This window comes from Clupea harengus, unplaced genomic scaffold (assembly GCF_900700415.2).
Source record: "Clupea harengus unplaced genomic scaffold, Ch_v2.0.2, whole genome shotgun sequence".
NCBI classification, from domain to species: domain Eukaryota; kingdom Metazoa; phylum Chordata; class Actinopteri; order Clupeiformes; family Clupeidae; genus Clupea; species Clupea harengus.
Genome location: NW_024879662.1, coordinates 57,501 through 79,171, shown reverse-complemented (window position 1 = coordinate 79,171; position 21,671 = coordinate 57,501). Strand labels below are relative to the sequence as shown.

General features: G+C 40.1%; 2 protein-coding genes across 2 annotated transcripts; both read right to left on the bottom strand.

The window, feature by feature from the left end:
* Window positions 1–6,004: 6,004 nt before the first annotated feature.
* On the bottom strand, window positions 6,005–8,088 carry LOC122129497 (beta-1,3-galactosyl-O-glycosyl-glycoprotein beta-1,6-N-acetylglucosaminyltransferase 3-like). The gene has a single exon (XM_042704420.1). The coding sequence runs from the start codon at window positions 8,024–8,026 to the stop codon at window positions 6,707–6,709; it is 1,320 nt and encodes a 439-aa protein (XP_042560354.1). The 5' UTR covers window positions 8,027–8,088; the 3' UTR covers window positions 6,005–6,706.
* Window positions 8,089–17,532: 9,444 nt separating this feature from the next.
* LOC122129496 (beta-1,3-galactosyl-O-glycosyl-glycoprotein beta-1,6-N-acetylglucosaminyltransferase 3-like) lies at window positions 17,533–19,490 on the bottom strand. The gene has a single exon (XM_042704419.1). The coding sequence runs from the start codon at window positions 19,398–19,400 to the stop codon at window positions 17,934–17,936; it is 1,467 nt and encodes a 488-aa protein (XP_042560353.1). The 5' UTR covers window positions 19,401–19,490; the 3' UTR covers window positions 17,533–17,933.
* Window positions 19,491–21,671: the final 2,181 nt, after the last annotated feature.

Below are 21,671 nucleotides of genomic sequence, written 5' to 3'. Positions count from 1 at the left end.
TGTGCTTGAACTAAGTCAAACTGAAATGGAAGTGCTCTACAGACAATGCTGAATGCAAATGCACCTGAGGAAAGATGTCACCTGCCTCCCTTGGAAAGAATGAGGGAGGAGGAAGTGTCAAGGGTTAGTCAGAAGGTGATATTTGCATTACAAACATCACTCTGTGTGTGTGTGTGTGTGTGTGTGTGTGTGTGTGTGTGTGTGTGTGTGTGTGTGTGTGTGTATGGGTGCATGTGAATGCAATTAAATAAGAGTATATCTAAACACTTACAAAATAGAAATTTTTTAAAACAACATGAAATAAAACGATCAATAATAATGACCCCAGCAATAATAACAACAATAAAAGGCTGTAGTTATAACTATATAGTTCCCCCTACTCTAGTGAGGGCAGGGGTATTGTATTAAATCAAAAGGTGATCACGACAAATTTGAAATTGGCAATCAGCATTTGCACTGTGGCAAATGAGGAACGAGCAAGGCATCTGGATTTTCTACTTAACAATTAGAACCAGGCTTGGCTAGTTTGGCTTGAATGCATTCAGAAAATTCAACCAATCCCACCTAGCCGGTATGCAGATGGGGGAGCAGGTTAGTTCTGTGAACAGTGGCAGTATCTAAGCTGTAAAAGCAGTCACATGGTCACATGGAGAAGGAGGAGACAAATGTGCTGGTCCTCATGCACACCCCTCATGTAGGCCTCAGTGTAGATTAGAAAATGTCCCTGTCAACACACAGGTGCACCTCCCTCAGGCTCCCTCTCTAACTTTGGGTGTGTGTGTGTGTGTGTGTGTGTGTGTGTGTGTGTGTGTGTGTTGGGATGGGAATTGATAAGATTTTAACGACAGTGCTGAATGCGAATGCACCTTAGGAAATATGTCACCTGCCTCCCTTGCGAAAAAGGAGTGGCAAGGGAGAAGGAGTGGCATGTATTGTTTAGTCTCACTCTGAGTGAGTGTGTGTGTGTGTGTGTGGGGGGGGGGGGGGTCACATGAGTGCATGTGAATGCAATGAAATTAGAGTATACTCTTTTAAGTGTTAGTCTCCAGGTTTATTAATTTTTTGTGTATATCTTAACACATACAAAATAGAAAAATCAATACAAATCAAAATACAATCAATAATAATGACACCAGCAAGATTAATAGCAACAATAAAAGCTGTAGCTATAACTAAATGTATACCCTCTACAAAAGGTGATCTCCACAAAAGATGAGTCTTTACTTTTAGAACAACTTTTAAAAGGCCAATCAGTTTTTGCACTGTGGCACATGAGGAACGAGCAAGGCATCTGGAGTTTCAACAATGACCTTATCATAGGGCACTGCTTGTCAAAAAACTTCCCAGGGGGGCGTTGTCACATTATGTAGGCCTCAGTGTAGATTAGAAATGTCCCTGTCAACACACAGGTGCACCTCCCTCAGGATCCCTCTCTAACTTTGACTATGCGTGGTATGCGTGTGTGTGTGTGTGTGTGTGTGTGTATGTGTGTGTGTGTGTGTGTGTGTGTGTGTGTGTTTGTGTCAGTGTGTGTGTGTGTGTGTGTGTGCGTGTTCGTGTGCGAGTGCGCCTGCGCCTGCGAGTACGAGTGCATGTCCGCGTGTGTGTGAGTTTAATTCACCTCTACAGCTTGCCACACATCCTAATACATTAGCACCGTCTTCATACACAAGGCAAACAGCTACAGAAATGTAAGCCCCACAGTTTGCTTCCAAATAAAAAAAATAACCTGTTTGCAATGAGTTACTTTAGTCTCAGATGTGACCTCTCACTGACAAGTCTAGAAACACACTGACGATGGCTTAGGCCGAAACGCGTCTGTGGATAAACTGGTCAAAATAAATAAGCAATGAGACAAGCTTGAGAGTGCGTTTTTTTCTACTTTAAGTCTAGAAACACCCATCAATCACCCATGCAAAAAATGACACTACAGTATCCCCCTAAGGATCCACAAGGCTTAAGACGTGTCTCGCTACTTTTAAAAAAAGATGAAAGGAAAGTCTGGGGAAACAAACAAAAAAGAGGGTATTGTTCAAAAGGCTGCCTCTACCAGCGGCATCCAGCTGTGCACCCAGTTGTGCAGGCCACTCACGAGACTTGGGGACCACAGAGAGGTCAACCAATCGGGTATTCCCAGAGTTCCGTGGGGACGCATGCACATGCACAGGGGAAAATACTGGCAGTTTCTAGCCCCAAGCCGGTTTCCAGGTTCCCCTCATCAAATCTATATACGTCCAACCCACCTATAGCCAGTTGTTGGTCAAGCAAAGCTGGAGAGGAGCGTCATCATCAAGAAGTACATCGGACGCTTCACATTCAGAGACATTCACTTTTGTCCTTGCCGTGCGTCTTTAAGATAGTGAGTGTTCTGTTGTTATTTGTGTGATTTAGCGATTTGGACTGTCAGTATCCTTGGATATAGTATCTGTTAGTTCCTGTTATCATTATCATCTGTAGCATTCGTATTTCACTCTGTTACTGCTATACTTCAACGAGTTACTGTTGGTAATGGAGATAATGGAATGTTCACCGTTACGCGGCACGGTATTAAAGGGACAGATACATATTCATGTTATAGCCATGACGGCTATGACGTGTGTGTAATATAGTCATTCTTGTTGTATATAATTGTTATTTGTATCATTCCATAGAAACCACGGATTCATGGTTCAATGTCAATCCTTTACACGGATCATTCTATCATTGTCATCCTATTCCGTTTCCCTCATCTTATAACAAACTAAAAATGTTAATGAAAGCCGTTTTATGGAACTCTGGAGCACAAATCTACATGACGACTGGCCTGGGTGATTAGTGGGAAGAACTGAGGTTCATCTCTCCATCACATGACAATACCATCAAAATCAATTTGAGGATGTCAGAAAAACTAGTCGCCAACATAATCATAACTTATCTATGGTAAAAGCCTGCATGATGTTGCTTTGCATATTCTCTATGACGATTTATACTAGCACAACGTGGGCCTATTTTAGAGATCCAGTAGGTGGCAGCAGTGTAGCAAATATCCAGTTTGAAATCGACCAGAACATTTGATCAATAATATTGTTTCTTATTTGGTTGATGCTGTGTCAAGGACTTTGGTGAAATCATTTGTGATTGGTTTGGTCTGCCTGTCTTTCAATTACATAATTAAATAGGTAATCATACTGTAGGTGTCCAACATGCATGCTAAATACCCACATCTAATATTTTACAGTTTTTCTCGATTGATTACATTCAAAAACTGGAACTTATGGCACAATGACCACAACCTGTAACTCATGTGCCAACTCCCTAAACCAATTCTGCTAAACTATAAGCACAATTATGTGCTTTAGACACAGATTTCAATTGTTAACCGCACTTTCTTCAACTCACAACACACAATTATCTGCTTTAGACACAAATTTCAATTGTTAACCACACTTTCTTCAAAACACTAAACACCATCCTCTCTACTTTGCACACTTCATCAATGCCAAAACCTCCTTGTGTTCAGACAGAACACACTGCTATTTAATTGGCAAAACTTCCATTTCCAAGGCTGTTGTGCAATTTGAAATCAAAGTTTTAGCAATATGATGGCCACAGGTTAGCTCCTGGTTTGGAGAACAATTGATGGCAACATTGAAGTGAGAGGTGATCAGAAAGGCAGAGGAGTGAGAGTAAGAGGAGGAGGAGGAGGAGGAAGAGGATGAAGAGAAAGAGCAAGAAGGAGAGCCATTATCTCTGATGAGATTCGGGCCACTGTGGTCAACCCTGTGGTCAACCATGGTTTGACCATGCAGGAGGCTGGCCAGAGGGTTCAACCAAATATAAGCCGCTTCTCAGTTGCATCCATTCTCTGGACATTCAGAAAAGGGAATAGGTAAGAAACACTACTATGACAGGAAAACACTAGTTTGAATGCCTTATCAGGAGCATAGTATTCTTGTATTTTCCATTGTACTGTATCTGTAAAATTACGTAAACAAATACAAAGTGCAACCATTGATGACCAAGACTAATTCCTAAACATCAATACAGTGAGCCTTGCCACAGTGGACTGTGTTCTAAGGCGGAACACCTTGAGAATAAAGCAGGTGTACAGGGTGCCTTTTGTCAGAAACTCCGACAGTCAAACAGTTATGCTATGACTATGTGCAAGTCATATACATTTCCACAACTGATTGCGTCCTATCAGCACTGACACATTACTGTACTGTATTGCAATCCAATCCAATGTTACAGTTTTTCTCGATTGCTTACACACATGAAGCATGCCTCGTTTTCTCAAAACTCTAAACACAAATCCCTAAACCACTCACACAAAATGCAACAACATTCACAACACTGTGTAGGTCTATTTCTGATAGCACATTGTCAATATTGTCTTGAGCTAGAACAGGATGCAGTAGTTTTTTGTCCTTTTTTATTTTACATTTTTCTTTCTTTTTTTTGTTGACTGTACTGGCCTATATCCTATTGTTTGTTCTGTGCAAATCATTTACACATTCATTTGTGTTTGCTGTGATGTATAGGCTACAGCACTTTTGGAAAAAATAAAGAAATATTTTAGTTGTTACTGTATATTTGTGTGTTTTTTTACATTTGCGTGAAAACATTATAGTTATATTTTACTACAGGAGTAAGCGTATAGTAACATAATGTTCCTGATAAGGCCTTCATACTGGTGTTTTCCCATTTCAGTGTTTTCCATTGAGCACATCAGTGTTCAATCGATGCTTAGAATGTCTACTCATATAATGGGCTGTGTTTGTCATTAGAAAACAAAGTACCCTTTTGAGGTGACATAACACTGTTTTGAAAGCAAAGTTGCCTTTTGCAGGATATATAAAGGGTTTTGCATTTTGTGTGAGTGGTTTTGGGATTTGTGTTTAGAGTTTTGAGGAAACGAGGCATGCTTTCAAAAAATGTGTGTTAGCAATCGAGAAAAACTGTAAAGCAGGTGTACAGGGTGCCTTTTGTCAGAAAGTCCGACAGTCAAACAGTTATGCTATGACTATGTGCAAGTAAGTCATATACATTTCCACAACTGATTGCGTCCTATCAGCACTGACACATTACTGTACTGTATTGTAATCCAATCCAATGTTACAGTTTTTCTCGATTGCTTACACACATGAAGCATGCCTCGTTTTCTCAAAACTCTAAACACAAATCCCCAAACTACTCACACAAAATGCAACAACATTCACAACACTGTCTAGGTCTATTTCTGATACAACATTGTCAATATTGTCTTGAGCTAGAACAGGATGCAGTAGTTTTTTGTCCTTACATTTTTCTATCTTTTTTTGTTGACTGTACTGGCCTATATCCTATTGTTTGTTCTGTGCAAATCATTTACACATTCAGTTGTGTTTGCTGTGATGTATAGGCTACAGCACTTTTGGAAAAAATAAAGAAATATTTTAGTTGTTACTGTATATTTGTGTGTTGTTTTATATTTGAGTAAAAACATTATACAGTTATATTTTACTACAGGAGTAAGCGTTTATACTGGTGTTTTCCCATTTCATAGTAGTGTTTTCCATTGAGCACATCAGTGTTCAATCGATGCTTAGAATGTCTACTCATATAATGGGCTGTGTTTGTCATTAGAAAACAAAATACCCTTTTGAGGTGACATAACACTGTTTGAAAGCAAAGTTGCCTTTTGCAGGATATATAAAGGGTTTTGCATTTTGTGTGAGTGGTTTTGGGATTTGTGTTTAGAGTTTTGAGAAAACGAGGCATACTTTCAAAAAATGTGTGTTAGCAATCGAGAAAAACTGTAATTTTGGCGCTAGACAAAAACACCTGAAGCTGTGAAATAGAAGAAAGAACAAGTCCTGGTGCACGGACACACGGGCTGAAGTTGGGACTTTTGGAATGTAATACAACACAACAATAAAACGGAAGAAATTTAAACAGACAGGTAGAATTAGTTTAGGCTGCCTTGCAACGGAAATAATGCTTTTCCATTTCATGGTATCATGGACTCGACTCTAATCTACTAGCTAGCCTTTTCGATCGTGTTGCTGCCTAAGCCTCTTATGAAATATATATATATTTTTTTTTGTTTCTTGAGAAGGCTGTTTGTCTGCATTCTCTAACGTACCCTTTCAGTTTGCGATTAGGAGTCCGTGTGTTGTATAAATGCCCTAGTGTGATTTCCCAGGCATAGATCGCATAAATTGTAGCCTATACAGGCTCATACCATTTGCCATTCTGTATCAGTGTCTGGATGCTTGTGCGTATTGTTTCACTAAAATCCTTAAGGGCACGGCATCAACAAATACGACAAACAATTAAATAGTGCTGCACGATTCATCTAATTGCAACAGAATCACGTGTTTTAATAAACTTCAAGAAAGTCAAAGAGACTCCTGCCTCTGAGATCGCTACAATATACAAACATTCCAATGTTCAAGGATCTGCTTCAAATCCGTTTTGTTTCATTTTAAATGTTTTACATTGCAAAGGTTATTAGATTGTCTGCTCTTTATGATAACCATAGTTGCTTTATTATCATTGGAAAACACGTGAATCTACGAAATATGAACTTGTTTAGCATCAAGAAAAGGTGCCCTCAAATTGAAGTGTTCATGAAATATACAAATATCACATGTAGGCTATGAAGTACTTTATATGCTTATATGCTTTCAAGCAAATACGTATAGCCCTAATCAATACACATAAATAATTCTGGTAGAATGATGAATTATCTTTTCATTATGTGAGATTTTTCAGCAAACTGAAGTGATTGACCAGTTAAAGTTTTATAGCGCAAGTAATGTTCCAGGCACTTAAGAGCAATTTCATCGATTTCTGGGTCAAATTTGTTGGCGACAAGATGCTGCTGCCTGAGAATCCAGTTGAGATCACCGGCACCATACACACACACATCCCTTCTGTATATTCCATTGCATGGGGGATAAGATGCCCCCCTCCTTACATTTCCTTCATTTTCAATCCACTTCACCAGACGGGCTATGGAGTTCATGTCCGACGTGTCGTATTTGTTGTTGGGAGGGCTGGACCCTGGCATACCTGGCATGCGCTGAAGAGATGCCCAAAGGTGCTCATCTGGACTGTATGTGTCCTTCTCCCACTCCATCAAAGCTTTAGCCTCTGGGCTTTTAAACAAGTCCTCTACAAACTCTTTTGACAGCACAAAGTAAGCCTTTCCAGAGAACATTGGGGTACTGATGGGAGGGGGGCTCTTCTTAGTGCCAGTCCGAATGACACCAGACTCAGTGACATTGTAGTGGTATTCCCAGCGAGCTTTCTTGTGCTCAGGAGTTGCCTCAGACTCTATGGAGTTCTTTCCATTTAGCACTTTTAGTGCTCGCACCATCTCTTTGTTGGTTTTGATGGGGAAGTCAGTTCCACAGGTATTGATAAGGTACTTCCACTCAACAGTCGAGTTCAACAGATCATTCATGCAGTTCAGGTCAGCTTGGACTCGAGACCAAGAGGCATAAACAACCCTCTCCAGTTTGCTTGCCACAAACACATTTGGAAAACAAGAAACAATGGCTTCCGCAGCCTTCATGAAGTTTTCTGGAGACTTCTTGTCCACATGGACACAGTACACATTTTGTGGTGTGTACACAGCTCTGAGGAGCCTCTCAAACATCTCGATCTTCTCATGGATCACCATGGAATAGGCAATAGGAAAGTCCCTCTCTTCTTCACTGGGAGCTACGATTAGAAACCCCCTGTCTCTGATGTAAGCGCTGCAATCCTTTGTTGAATTGAGATAGAAAGACTCTGGCAACGGTTTACGTTTTCTCTTCTTCAGAAGTCTGCTGAGGTCCTCCTCATTAAGTTCTTCCACGTCCCCTCGGATTATGGCTGAACAGGTCAATAATTCTCCCAGGTCACTGGTAAGTAAAGCACCTGCCTCTGTCGGCTGATCTGTGTTGTAGCACACATTCTTTGAGCTGCTCCATAAAAAAAGGGAAAAAGTCATCAAGGCGATTATGAATACATTTTTCAGCATATTTAGTCTAAAGGAGCAAACCTTCCTTAGAGGCATCTTGCTTAGTGTCTCCTTGACTTGTTTTTAAACTAATGTGATGCCAGTGCTGAATGCAGACACTCCTCAGATCTGTTCAATATTGACATTACCTCTAAGAGGAAATTGCCCAACCTTGAATGGTTCGTGATCTATCCAATGCAGGGGGGGGGGGGGGGGGGGTTGGTCTCTGTGCCAGTAATATATTGTTTTCTTAACGATCTCACTGTCACATTAGATTAGATTCAACGTTATTGTCATTGCACAGAGTACAAGTACTGAGACAAGCCTTTCAATTGTTTACTTGGAATACTTAATGTGAAGATACAGTAATCCACAAAATGTACAAGTATATGACACAAATGCTTTAAAAGCCAATTCAATAAAAGCCACCGTTTAAAAAGGGAATATTTTCCTGCTTTGTGTTTAGTGTTCATTTAGTAATATTAATGTTTTTTGCAATGTTGCAATGCTGCACTTCATTGCAAAAGTGGTAAAGCCACATTCCCACAGCCCTGCTGGTGTCTTATCTCTACCACCTGTCTGGTTTTCTCCCTGTGTTTTCCCTCTCAAGGGGTTACACAAAATTCAGGGAAATGGATTTAAGAGTATTTACATGTGTGGTATTGTATTAAGATGATTTCTTTGACACCACAAAGTAAGACTGATTGCTGAGCATTTCCCCCAGGTTTCCAGTCTGTAACTTCTGTGTTTGAGATCGCACAGCAGCCTGGTACTCGGCCCCTGAACCGGGTCAGTCTAACATGCTGGTAAGCCCCGTAAACCTCTGAGCTATTCTGTCCGTGTATTAAATCAAAAGGTGATCTCCGCAAAGATGAGTCTTTACTTTTAGAACAACTTTGAAAATGGCAATCAGTATTTGCACTGTGGCAAATGAGAAACAAGCAAGGCACCTGGATTCCCTACTTAACAAATAGAACCAGGCTACTGCTTGGCTTGAATGCATTCAGAAAATACGGAAGAGTATTACTAACGCAACCAGTAGTTTTAGGATAAATAAGCTAATCAAACAAGTCAAATTGGTCCAATCCAACCTAGCCGGTATGCAGGTGGGGGAGCAGGTTAGTTCTGTGTGCAGTGGCAGTGTCTAAGCTGTAAAGGCAGTCACATGGCCACATGGAGAAGGAGAAGACAAATAATAATTAATAATTTATTTTATTTGTAATGCACTCTTCATTCAAAAGAATCTCATGAAATGTGCTGGTCCTCATGCACACCCCTCATGTAGGCCTCAGTGTAGATTAGAAAATGTCCCTGTCAACACACAGGTGCACCTCCCTCAGGCTCCCTCTCTAACTTTGGCTATGTGAGGTGTGTGTGTGCGTGTGTGTGTGTGTGTGTGTGTGTGCGTGTGCGCGCGCGTGTGCAGGTGCAGGTGCGTGTGTGTGTGCATGTTTGTGTGTGTGTGTGTGTGTGTGAGAGTAATTCACCTCTTAGCTCGCCACACATCCTAATACATCAGCACTAGGGATGGGAATTGATACGATTTTAACGATTCCGATTCCATTTTTCAATTCTGCTTATCGATTTGATTCCTTATGGATTCTCTTATCGATTCTCATTGGGCAAGGTGGAAAAAAAGACTACAAACAAATTCATTAACATTCATTTTCTTATATATAATATTCTGTGAATAGATGATGCACAGCATAAACAGTATGTATGTATAAATGTACATATTTTAAAACACCAAAAACATGTCAATTTCAAAATTAATTTTATTGTAATTATATCAATTAACATTTTATTTGCAGCACAAGCAACAATAGGCTAGGGATCCTTTTCCTTGATGGGGTGCCAGGAGGTCCCCAGAAAGAAAAACATTTTACACTATAATTCCAACCATAAGTAACAGAATGTATGACCGATTTGGTAATGGGTTTCATACAATTTTTGTAATAAATCATCTTAACTCAAAAATCTTATCAGATGGGGGCGCCTGGAAAACAATCGTATCAAATGGGGATCCATCCCTAGTCTAATTTGTGGCAGTTTAGGGGTCCTTGATATACAAGAGTTTGAGAACTGCTGTGCTAAATAATATTTGAACATGCCAATTACAGTGCTGTGTATTCACCTTGAACCAAAAATAAAACTGACATAAACAAATAGTGAAAGCTGGTTTACACAATGAAACAAATGGCACTAACACAATAGACAGGGTCTGGAGGAGTTTACATTCGATATTAACTAGGGATGCACCGATACCACTTTTTTACAAACCGATACGAGTACGAGTATTTTTATTTGTGTACTTGCCGATACCGAGTACCGATACCGATACTTCTTAGATTTGTTCTCCATGAAAGTGCAATTAATTTGGAGGCAGATTTTATTTTATCCTCTGCAGATTATGTCAAGCCTATTGTACAAAATTAACAGAAGGCTATCCCAAGCCAAAAATAAACAGAGCTTTCTGGTTTTAACACACAAAAAAAGCCTTCAAACAGACAATATCATCACATTAGACAAAATGCAAATATAACCAGATAGGCAATTCAGTTTGCTGCATAGTTAACAACACAGTCTGCTTAACAAAAAGTGAACAGAACTATTACTGGATTAGCACAAGAGCACATTTCAGTTACAAAAGGATCAGAAGAATCTCCTGCTCAAGTACACAAACAATCACTTAACCTATGTGGCACAGTCTTTCTCTCTACCTCTCTCTCTCTCTCTGTGTGCGTGCGCGTTTTTTTCTTTTGCAAGACGTCAGTTAAGATTGGTTACTTCGGTCTTGCGCCACTAGCATCAGTGAACTCTGTGTACTTAGCACTATGGTGTCTTCAGGAGTTTAATCAAATTGCTTGTGTTAAACAAAGTACTTTCCTTTCCGCCCCTCGACACCGTAGCAGTGCAGATCTTACACTGTGCCTTACTCCTGTCGTCGTCATTTATCTTAAAATGAACCCAAATCGCCGTTAAGGCAGCATAACGGAATTGCTAATCGCTAACGAGATGCTAGCAGCTAAATTTAGCGAAACCTGTATACTGAAATACTTTGACACTATGACAAACTTTCCTAACACAGTCAAACATCAAGCAAATGCAACACAAGACGGCAAATAAGCTACTTACTAGTCTGGCAGAGAGTGGTAGGACAGGTAGGACAATAAATCACATTTTGTGTCAGCATAGCCCGGCCAGTTTGATGCAGTGAAATACTGATGAGTGGTATCGGTGCTTGGTATCGGCAATTCAAAACGAGTACGAGTATTTTAACGAAGTATCGGCACCGATACTGGTATCGGTATCGGTGCATCCCTAATATTAACAGATGAAGCGCTAACGTTAGCCGCGCTGCTGTTGCTTGGTTGAGATTCATTAACGTTATCGTCACTCCGTATCGCATCAAAAACTTGACATTCCTGCAAAGTAGTGATGTTACAAATGAACCCGAGGCTTCGGAGCTTGTGTCACGAAAATGAAGCACTTCCAGACGGAGCGCGTATCGAGGCTTGTATCGCTTTGCCGATATGACGTCACTCGTGACGTCTGAAGCCTCATTTGAATCAAGTGCTTCACCAAGTGGTTCGTTCGTTCACTTTTGGCGGGACGCTTCGACAATACGATGTCCAAATTCCCATCTCGTATTCGTGGTTGTTGTTGTCAGTGGTTGGAGATTTAGCGATAGTTGGAGATTTAGATTGTTTGGTGTTGTTAGTAGTATAGATTATTTGAGATAGAGTTATGGAGCCAGTTAGGAAGAGAAAGCCCTTGATCTAGTTGCACAAAGCACTTTCGCCCCCTTTTCAGTGCCCTGCACTTTCACTGACCAGTTGGCCAAAAGCACTCTCACTACCATTGGTTTTTACAAAAGTACTGACCTGTATTCCAAATACGGTTTAACTCTGTTCCAACAGCATAGGCTACAGAATATAGTAAAGATAATTAGCAGGAGTTTTTATCCAAAACATCGGGTTAAAATTTGCTTTGGCTAAGCTTCGAAACTATGTAGTCTGCACCTGGAGGTGACGTCGCTAACCGTTGTGCCACCATACAACTGTATGTTTCACAGGTCTGACTATTATTACAACAAAAAATAGCAAAAGAAACCCTTTATTGTCTTTGTTTTCGCCTACAATGAAATTTGAATTAATGGAGGTACGTTTTCTTCACCATACGTTTGTGTGCATGTTATTTTAGCAGGCCTTGCGCACCACAACAAATGTAACAAATTTATTGTCCCGAGAAAATCTTTCTTACAACGTATTTTTATTGAACAGCAGGTGTCACTAGAGAGCGAACGACACTTCGAGTAGTGAACCTTTTTTCAACACGTCTGGCTGAAAAGCTTCAAAGGTTCATGAAGCTTCATTTCGCCATCACTACTGCAAAGTTATTGCATGCTGTGTGGACAAATGTTTCTGCATATTGGTACTATTTCCCCCTGTTGACAAAATAGACGTTTTGCAAGCAATTGAAGTGGCCCTGTGATCATCTTTTCGCGTGGAATATAACCACACTTTTAAACGCCTCTGCCTAGACGCCATGTTGGCTGCGGTCTAAACAAAACAAGGCTGCGTGCCTGTGACGTCGATTCCAAGAAATCGATCCACTGGGAACCGGTTCTCAACAAGAACCAGCTCTCGATTATCATCCCTAATCAGCACCATCTTCATGCACAAAAGGCAAACAGCTATAAAAAATGTAAGCCCCACAGTTTTCTTCCAAATAAAAATAATATCTGTCTGCAATGAGTTACTTTAGTCTCAGATGTGACCTCTCACTGACAAGTCTAGAAACGAGGTCAATCACCCATGCAGGGGCGGCCCTAGCACATTTGGCGCTCTAGGCGAGCTTCACTCCTGGCGCTTTCTACTGAATGGCAATAACAAGGAACGTCACAAGTCACTGGCTAGCTAGCGTTAGCTAACTAGCAAGATTACATACAAACCATTCGCTAAAGTTGACAACACTTGGATTTTTACCAGTATTCCTCACTTATTGACAAGTTGCCGTGTTTGGCTTCCTTAATGGGTGTGCTATGCAATGAGTAAGGTATGTGTAGTGTTGTTGCACTGGCTATTGGCTTTATATGTGCGCCTATTTTAATCATGTCTTTTTTTGTATAATGTAGAATAAATGGACATAATTTTTTATATACCCGCCTCTGTAAAATCATTAAAGAACTATGTGACAGGGAGTAGGAAAACGTTCACTGATAAGGTACATCTTTTCTTAACTCCACTAAAGTGCCGCGGGCAATTCACGCATTCGTGAACGTTTTCTTATCTGGAATTCATTCTAGGCTAGAACAGGATTTAAGGATTTACCTTTCTCCTTGGCACGTTTCTTTTCTTCTTCCTTTCTTTTCTTCCTAAATTGCGCCCCGGATGGCTTTTGCCTCTTCATTATTTTGTTCTTCAAAGTTTCTTGAACACACACACACTATAACCAAACGCCTCACTGTGCTTGCATGTTCTGACAACAACAAGGACGTACGTACCCCTTCCGTTTTCGATTTTTGGCTAATTTTACCCTAATGTTAGATTTTTTTTTTATGTCAAAATATTGGTTGGAGATATAGAAGGGGGCGCAAAAAAAAAAAAACACAATTCTTGTTTTTCTTTTTTTTCTTTTTTTTTGCTGGGCGCAGTTTTTTGCGCCCCCCTCTGAGTGGCGCCCTAGGCCACCGCCTATACCGCCTGTAGGAAAAACCTCCCCTGCACCCATGCAAAGAATGACACTACAATATCCTCGCTAAGGATCCACAAAGCTTAAGATGTGTCTCGCTACTTTACAGTTTTTCTCGATTGATTACATTCAAAAACTGGAACTTATGGCACAATGACCACAACCTGTAACTCATGTGCCAACTCCCTAAACCAATTCTGCTAAACTATAAGCACAATTATCTGCTTTAGACACAAATTTCAATTGTTAACCGCACTTTCTTCAAAACACAACACACAATTATCTGCTTCAGACACAAATTTCAATTGTTAACCACACTTTCTTCAAAACACTAAACACCAGCCTCTCTACTTTGCACACTTCATCAATGCCAAAACCTCCTTGTGTTCAGACAGAACACACTGCTATTCAATTGGCAAAACTTCCATTTCAAAGGCTGTTGTGCAATTTGAAATCAAAGCTTTAGCAATATGATGGCCACAGGTTAGCTCCTGGTTTGGAGAACAATTGATGGCAACATTGAAGTGAGAGGTGATCAGTAAGGCAGAGGAGTGAGAGTAAGAGGAGGAGGAGGAGGAGGAAGAGGATGAAGAGAAAGAGCAAGAAGGAGAGCCATTATCTCTGATGAGATTCGGGCCACTGTGGTCAACCATATGGTCAACCATGGTTTGACCATGCAGGAGGCTGGCCAGAGGGTTCAACCAAATATAAGCCGCTTCTCAGTTGCATCCATTCTCTGGACATTCAGAAGAGGGAATAGGTAAGAAACACTACTATGACAGGAAAACACTAGTTTGAATGCCTTATCAGGAGCATAGTATTCTTGTATTTTCCATTGTACTGTATCTGTAAAATTGCGTAAACAAATACAAAGTGCAACCATTGATGACCAAGACATATTCCTAAACATCAATACAGTGAGCCTAGCCACAGTGGACTGTGTTCTAAGGCGGAACACCTTGAGAATAAAGCAGGTGTACAGGGTGCCTTTTGTCAGAAACTCCGACAGTCAAACAGTTATGCTATGACTATGTGCAAGTAAGTCATATACATTTTCACAACTGATTGCGTCCTATCAGCACTGACACATTACTGTACTGTATTGTAATCCAATCCAATGTTACAGTTTTTCTCGATTGCTTACACACATGAAGCATGCCTCGTTTTCTCAAAACTCTAAACACAAATCCCTAAACTACTCACACAAAATGCAACAACATTCACAACACTGTGTAGGTCTATTTCTGATGGCACATTGTCAATATTGTCTTGAGCTAGAACAGGATGCAGTAGTTTTTTGTCCTTTTTTATTTTACATTTTGGGTGGTTTGGGGATTTGTGTTTAGAGTTTTGAGAAAACGAGGCATGCTTTCAAAAAACGTGTTAGCAATCGAAAAAAAACTATAAACACATTTTTTGAAAGCATGCCTCGTTTTCTCAAAACTCTAAACACATATCCCAAAACCACTCACACAAAATGCAAAACCCTTTATATCTCCTGCAAAATGCAACTTTGCTTTCAAAACAGTGTTATGTCACGTCAAAAGGGTATTTTGTTTTCAAATGACAAATACAGCCCATTATATGAGTAGACATTCTAAGCATCGATTGAACACTGATGTGCTCAATGGAAAACACTACTATGAAATGGGAAAACACCAGTATGAACGCTTACTCCTGTAGTAAAATATAACTGTATAATGTTTTTACTCAAATATAAAACAACACACAAATATACAGTAACAACTAAAATATTTCTTTATTTTTCCAAAAGTGCTGTAGCCTATACATCACAGCAAACACAACTGAATGTGTAAATGATTTGCACAGAACAAACAATAGGATATAGGCCAGTACAGTCAACAAAAAAAGAAAGAAAAATGTAAAATAAAAAAGGACAAAAAACTACTGCATCCTGTTCTAGCTCAAGACAATATTGACAATGTTGTATCAGAAATAGACCTAGACAGTGTTGTGAATGTTGTTGCATTTTGTGTGAGTAGTTTGGGGATTTGTGTTTAGAGTTTTGAGAAAACGAGGCATGCTTCATGTGTGTAAGCAATCGAGAAAAACTGTAACATTGGATTGGATTACAATACAGTACAGTAATGTGTCAGTGCTGATAGGACGCAATCAGTTGTGGAAATGTATATGACTTACTTGCACATAGTCATAGCATAACTGTTTGACTGTCGGAGTTTCTGATAAAAGGCACCCTGTACACCTGCTTTATTCTCAAGGTGTTCCGCCTTAGAACACAGTCCACTGTGGCTAGGCTCACTGTATTGATGTTTAGGAATATGTCTTGGTCATCAATGGTTGCACTTTGTATTTGTTTACGTCATTTTACAGATACAGTACAATGGAAAATACAAGAATACTATGCTCCTGATAAGGCATTCAAACTAGTGTTTTCCTGTCATAGTAGTGTTTCTTACCTATTCCCTCTTTTGAATGTCCAGAGAATGGATGCAACTGAGAAGCGGCTTATATTTGGTTGAACCCTCTGGCCAGCCTCCTGCATGGTCAAACCATGGTTGACCACATGGTTGACCACAGTGGCCCGAATCTAATCAGAGATAATGGCTCTCCTTCTTGCTCTTTCTCTTCATCCTCTTCCTCCTCTTCCTCCTCCTCTTACTCTCACTCCTCTGCCTTTCTGATCACCTCTCACTTCAATGTTGCCATCAATTGTTCTCCAAACCAGGAGCTAACCTGTGGCCATCATATTGCTAAAGCTTTGATTTCAAATTGCACAACAGCCTTGGAAATGGAAGTTTTGCCAATTGAATAGCAGTGTGTTCTGTCTGAACACAAGGAGGTTTTGGCATTGATGAAGTGTGCAAAGTAGAGAGGATGGTGTTTAGTGTTTTGAAGAAAATGTGGTTAACAATTGAAATCTGTGTCTAAAGCAGATAATTGTGTGTTGTGTTTTGAAGAAAGTGCGGTTAACAATTGAAATCTGTGTCTAAAGCAGATCATTGTGCTTATAGTTTAGCAGAATTGGTTTAGGGAGTTGGCACATGAGTTACAGGTTGTGGTCATTGTGCCATAAGTTCCAGTTTTTCAATGTAATCAATCGAGAAAAACTGTAATTTGATTTCAATTCAATAGTTAGTAATGGTTTAAATAAGATCCCAGATCCAGTAGGTGGCAGCAGTGTAGCAAATATCCAGTTTGACATCGACCACAACATTTGATCACTAATATTGTTTCTTATTTTGTTGATGCTGTGTCCTAAAGGACTTTAGTGAAATATTTTTTGTATGGTTTGTCTGCCTGACTTTCAATGAAATAATTAAATAGGTAATCATACTGTAGGTGTCCACCACCATATACGAAATACCCACATTTAATATTTTAATTTATTGCTAGAAAAAAACACGTGAAGTTGTGAAAGAGAACAAAGAAGACGTCATGGTGCACGGATATACGGGCTGAAGTTTGGACTTTTGGAATGGAATACAACACAACAATAAAACTGAAGAAAAACACACAGGTAAAATTAGTTTATGCTGCTTAGCAACGGAAGTGCTTTTCCATTGCATGGTATCATGGACTCGACTCTACTCTACTATCAAGCCTTTTTGCTTGTGTTTCTGCCTTAAGCCCCTTATTAAACATTATTTGTTTCTTGAGAAGGCTGTTTGTCTGCCTTCTTTAAAGTGTATTTTCAGTTAGCGATTAAGAGTCAGTGTGTCATAGGTGTTCCCAAGTGTAAATCGCATAAATGGTAGCCTATATAAACTGATACCATTTGCCATTCTGTAGCAGTGTCTGAATACTTGTGCGAATTGTTACACTGAAGTTCTTTAGGACACGGCATCAACAAATATGTTAAACAATTAAATAGTGCTGCACGATTAATCTAATTGCAAGCGCAATCACGTGTTTTAATAAACGTGAAGCAAGCCAGAGACGCCTGCCTCTGAGATCGCTACAATATACAGACATTCAAATGCTTATCAAGGATCTGCTGCAAAACTGTTTTGTAACATCATTTTTTTTTTAAATTGCAAAGGTTATTCCATTGTCAACCATTCCATTGTCAACCATAGTTGCTTTATTATCATTGGTAAACACGAGACTGACTAAGTTAAATATCTACGAATTATAAACTTGTTTTGCATCAAGAAAAGGTGCTTTTAAATTAGAGTGTTCATGAAATATGTAAACATACCATAAAATATTTATTTTACACTTAAATACTTTCAAGCAAATACATATATCCCTAATAAATACACACAAATAATTATGCTAGAATGATGAATTACCTTTTCATTATGTGAGATTTTTCAGCAAACTGAAGTGATTGACCAGTTAAAGTTTTAAAGCGCAAGTAATGTTCCAGGCACTTAAGTGCAATTTCATCGACTTCTGGGTCAAATTTGTTGGCGACAAGATGCTGCTGCCTGAGAATCCAGTTGAGATCACCGGCACCATACACACACACTGCTCTTCTGTATCCTCCATTGCATGGGGGATAAGAAGCCCCCTTCCTTACATCTCCTTCATGGTAAACCCACTTCACCAGACGGGCTATGGAGTTCATGTCCGTCGTGTCGTATTTGTTGTTGGGAGGGCTGGACCCTGGCATACCCGGCATGCGCTGAAGAGATGCCCAGAGGTGCTCATCTGGACTGTATGTGTCCTTCTCCCACTCAAGCAAAGCTTTAGCCTCTGGGTTTTTAAACAAGTGCTCCACAAACTCTCTCGACAGCACAAAGTAAGCATTTCCAGAGAACATTGGGCTACTGATGGGAGGGGGGCTCTTCTTAATGTCAGTCCGAATGACATCAGACTCAGTGACATTGTGGTGGTACTCCCAGCGAGCCTTCTTGTGCGGAGGAGTTGCCTCAGACTCTAAGCTGTTCCGTCCATTTAGCACTTTTAGTGCTCGCACCATCTCTTTGTTGGTTTTGATGGGGAAGTCAGTTCCACAGGTATTGATAAGGTACTTCCACTCAACAGTCGAGTTCAACAGATCATTCATGCAGTTCAGGTCAGCTTGGACTCGAGACCAAGAGGCATAAACAACCCTCTCCAGTTTGCTTGCCACAAACACATTTGGAAAACAAGAAACAATGGCTTCCGCAGCCTTCATGAAGTTTTCTGGAGACTTCTTGTCCACATGCACACAGTACACATTCTGTGGTGTGTACACAGCTCTGAGGAGCCTCTCAAACATCTCGATCTTTTCATGGATCACCATGGAATAGGCAATAGGAAAGTCCCTCTCTTCTTCACTGAGAGCTACGGTTAGAAACCCCCTGTCTCTGATGTAAGCACTGCAATCCTTTGTTGAATTGAGATAGAAAGACTCTGGCAACGGTTTACGTTTTCTCTTCTTCAGAAGTCTGCTGAGGTCCTCCTCATTAAGGCCTTCCACGTCCCCTCGGATTATGGCTGAACATGTCAATAATTCTCCCAGGTCACTGGTAAGTAAAGCACCTGCCGCTTTCCGCTGATCGGTGTTGAAGCACATATTCTTTGAGCTGCTCCATAAAAAAAGGGAAAAAGTCATAAAGGCTAATATACATACATTTATCAGCACCTTTGGTCTAAAGGAGCAAACCTTCCTTAGACGCATGCTTAGTGTCTCCTTGACTTGGTTTGAAACTAAAGTGCTGACAGTGCTGAAATCTATTTTAGATCTATTCAGAGCTGTGAGATTACCTCTAAGAGGAAAGAGACCGACCTCTATCCAATGTAGGTGTGTGTGTGGGGGGGGGTACATATGGGAGTGAAGGATGGGTTGGACTTTGTGCACCGGAGAGGTACCTTTGGTGACTGTAAATGTACGCAAGGAGAGGCTGTCATTGTAATACACAAGCCTTTCAATTATTTACTTGGGAAACTATTCCTATTATTTACTTGACAAGGTGCAGTCATCCACACGGTGTACAAGTATATGACGCAAATGCTTAAAATGGGAATTAAATAAAAGCCAGCCTTAAAAAAAGGAATTTTTTCCTGCTGTGTGTTTGTGTGTATCTGTTAATTTAGTCATATGAATGTTTCCTCTACAGCACACTCTGTTGTGAAGAACTTGCACTTTATTGCATAAGTGATACATCCAATGCACTACCCTGTGTGATGTAGAAGTATGGTTAGATGTCTCTTAACCCTATTTTGAATATATATTCTGTTTCCTGGCTTTTACGAAATAATTTTGTTAGTGTGAAACTGAATTCAGCTGGTAGGCTTGTTGGCTGCAGGCCAGTTGGCGACTTCTGCAGTGAATGCTGTGGTGACCAGTGCATCAGTATAGGCGTGGTTGACTGGGCCATGTGTGAAAGTAACTGTGTGTTGGTTTTAAAGAAACAAAAATCTAGCACCAGTTCTCTTTTTCTGAAGTGGAAGCAGAACTATTTGGCAGCCACTCATTATAGAAATAGAATTAAACATAGGAACTTTACCAGCAGCTAACTTTACAACATGCTATGCTCCTTCCTCCTTCCTTCTTTTCATGCAATGGTTTGGGCACCGCTGTTTAGAATATCTGTTCCTGTGAAAGATGACCTGGTTTCTAAAAAGCAAAAACTTAAAGACCCATTTCTTTAATATTTTAAGCAAGATAACTTTTTGTGTCTATTTTTTACATTTGTGACTTTAGAGAGTCTTTAAATGTATTGTTGTGTGTGTAATAATGAAGTGGAACAGTTGACCAGGTACATTTAATAAAGATGTCATTTTTAACTTTAGAGAGTCTTTAAAGGTACTGTGTGTAATAATGAAGTGGAACAGGTGACCAGGAATAGAGCGAGGTCCATGTACAAGGGGTGGAGAAGGGGCTCACTCCTCTTCTCTGGGATACATTGTAAATAGACATTAAAAGTGATAAGATATTAAGGGCCTCATTTACTAACATTGCGACCGCAGCTTAATCTGCGCCTTTGCCAAACCGCAAATAACGCACGGTATTTTGCATCCTATTTATCAAACAAGAACCCTCGTCGCGTCATCTGCGCCTAACACCGCCCATTAGTGTTATTTAGCGCTCCGCGAAAATAGGGAAGAAAGAGCCTGCGTGTTCCACCGTGGATGATGAGCTAAAATTAGAATTAGAGCTTTTGGTTCACGAGGTTACAGCAAACTAACCCAGGTAAATATAGAAACTCATAAATATTTCTCCGTTTAGCCCTTCCGTCCACATTAAAAGTTGTGATCACTTTGAATTCAAGACTGTCTTTTATTGGTGAGCTGATTTGGGGAAATTAAACTTTTCAGCGAACATTGAGTTTCTGGGTTGCTATGGTTACCCCTCAGGGTGCCTGTGCAGCTTCATATTAACGAGTTTATGTTCACAAGAAAGTTCATATTCACACATATTAACATGAGTTAATCACACACAGGCAACTGCAAACTGTTAGGATGGGTCTCTAAGCTAGATATAGCTAGGGTAGTTAATATCCAGGTTAACTGCTCCATAGCATCCCGTTAAATAGTCTGGTAGGAATACACGACACCCCTTACTTTAAAATGGCGTATTCCAACACTGAAAACCATGCTTTTCAAAAACGCTGCCCTAGGCAGATACATTTGAAAACTGTAGTTGTAGGTTGCCATGGCACTGGGGGTAGCTTGCGCTTGAGAGGCTATAACGTCAAAATAAACATGGTAGGTGAAATGAATATGCTGCTCTGTCTCTACAATTTACTTACCGGTAGTTTAGTTAGTGTACTTCGAGTACAAGTACTTTTCCTGAATAGATACGCGTTACTCCTACGCAGAAGGTGTGCACTGTACTCGGTGTGCTTGAACTATGAAATACCGTTTAAACCATACAATGAACGACGATTCTGGGTAAGACGTGGCCGAACTTTTCTCGAACAGCTAGCTGGTGGGACAGTTTGTAATTCTATTTGTTTGTATGCCTATATTAAATGATATATCAAATATTAACATTTTTCAAATTTCTCGCAGGCACATAGTTTTCATTTAGCAGCTGATATGTCATGCTAAAACACCTCTTGTTTCGTTACTAATACATAATTAGGCGCACTTT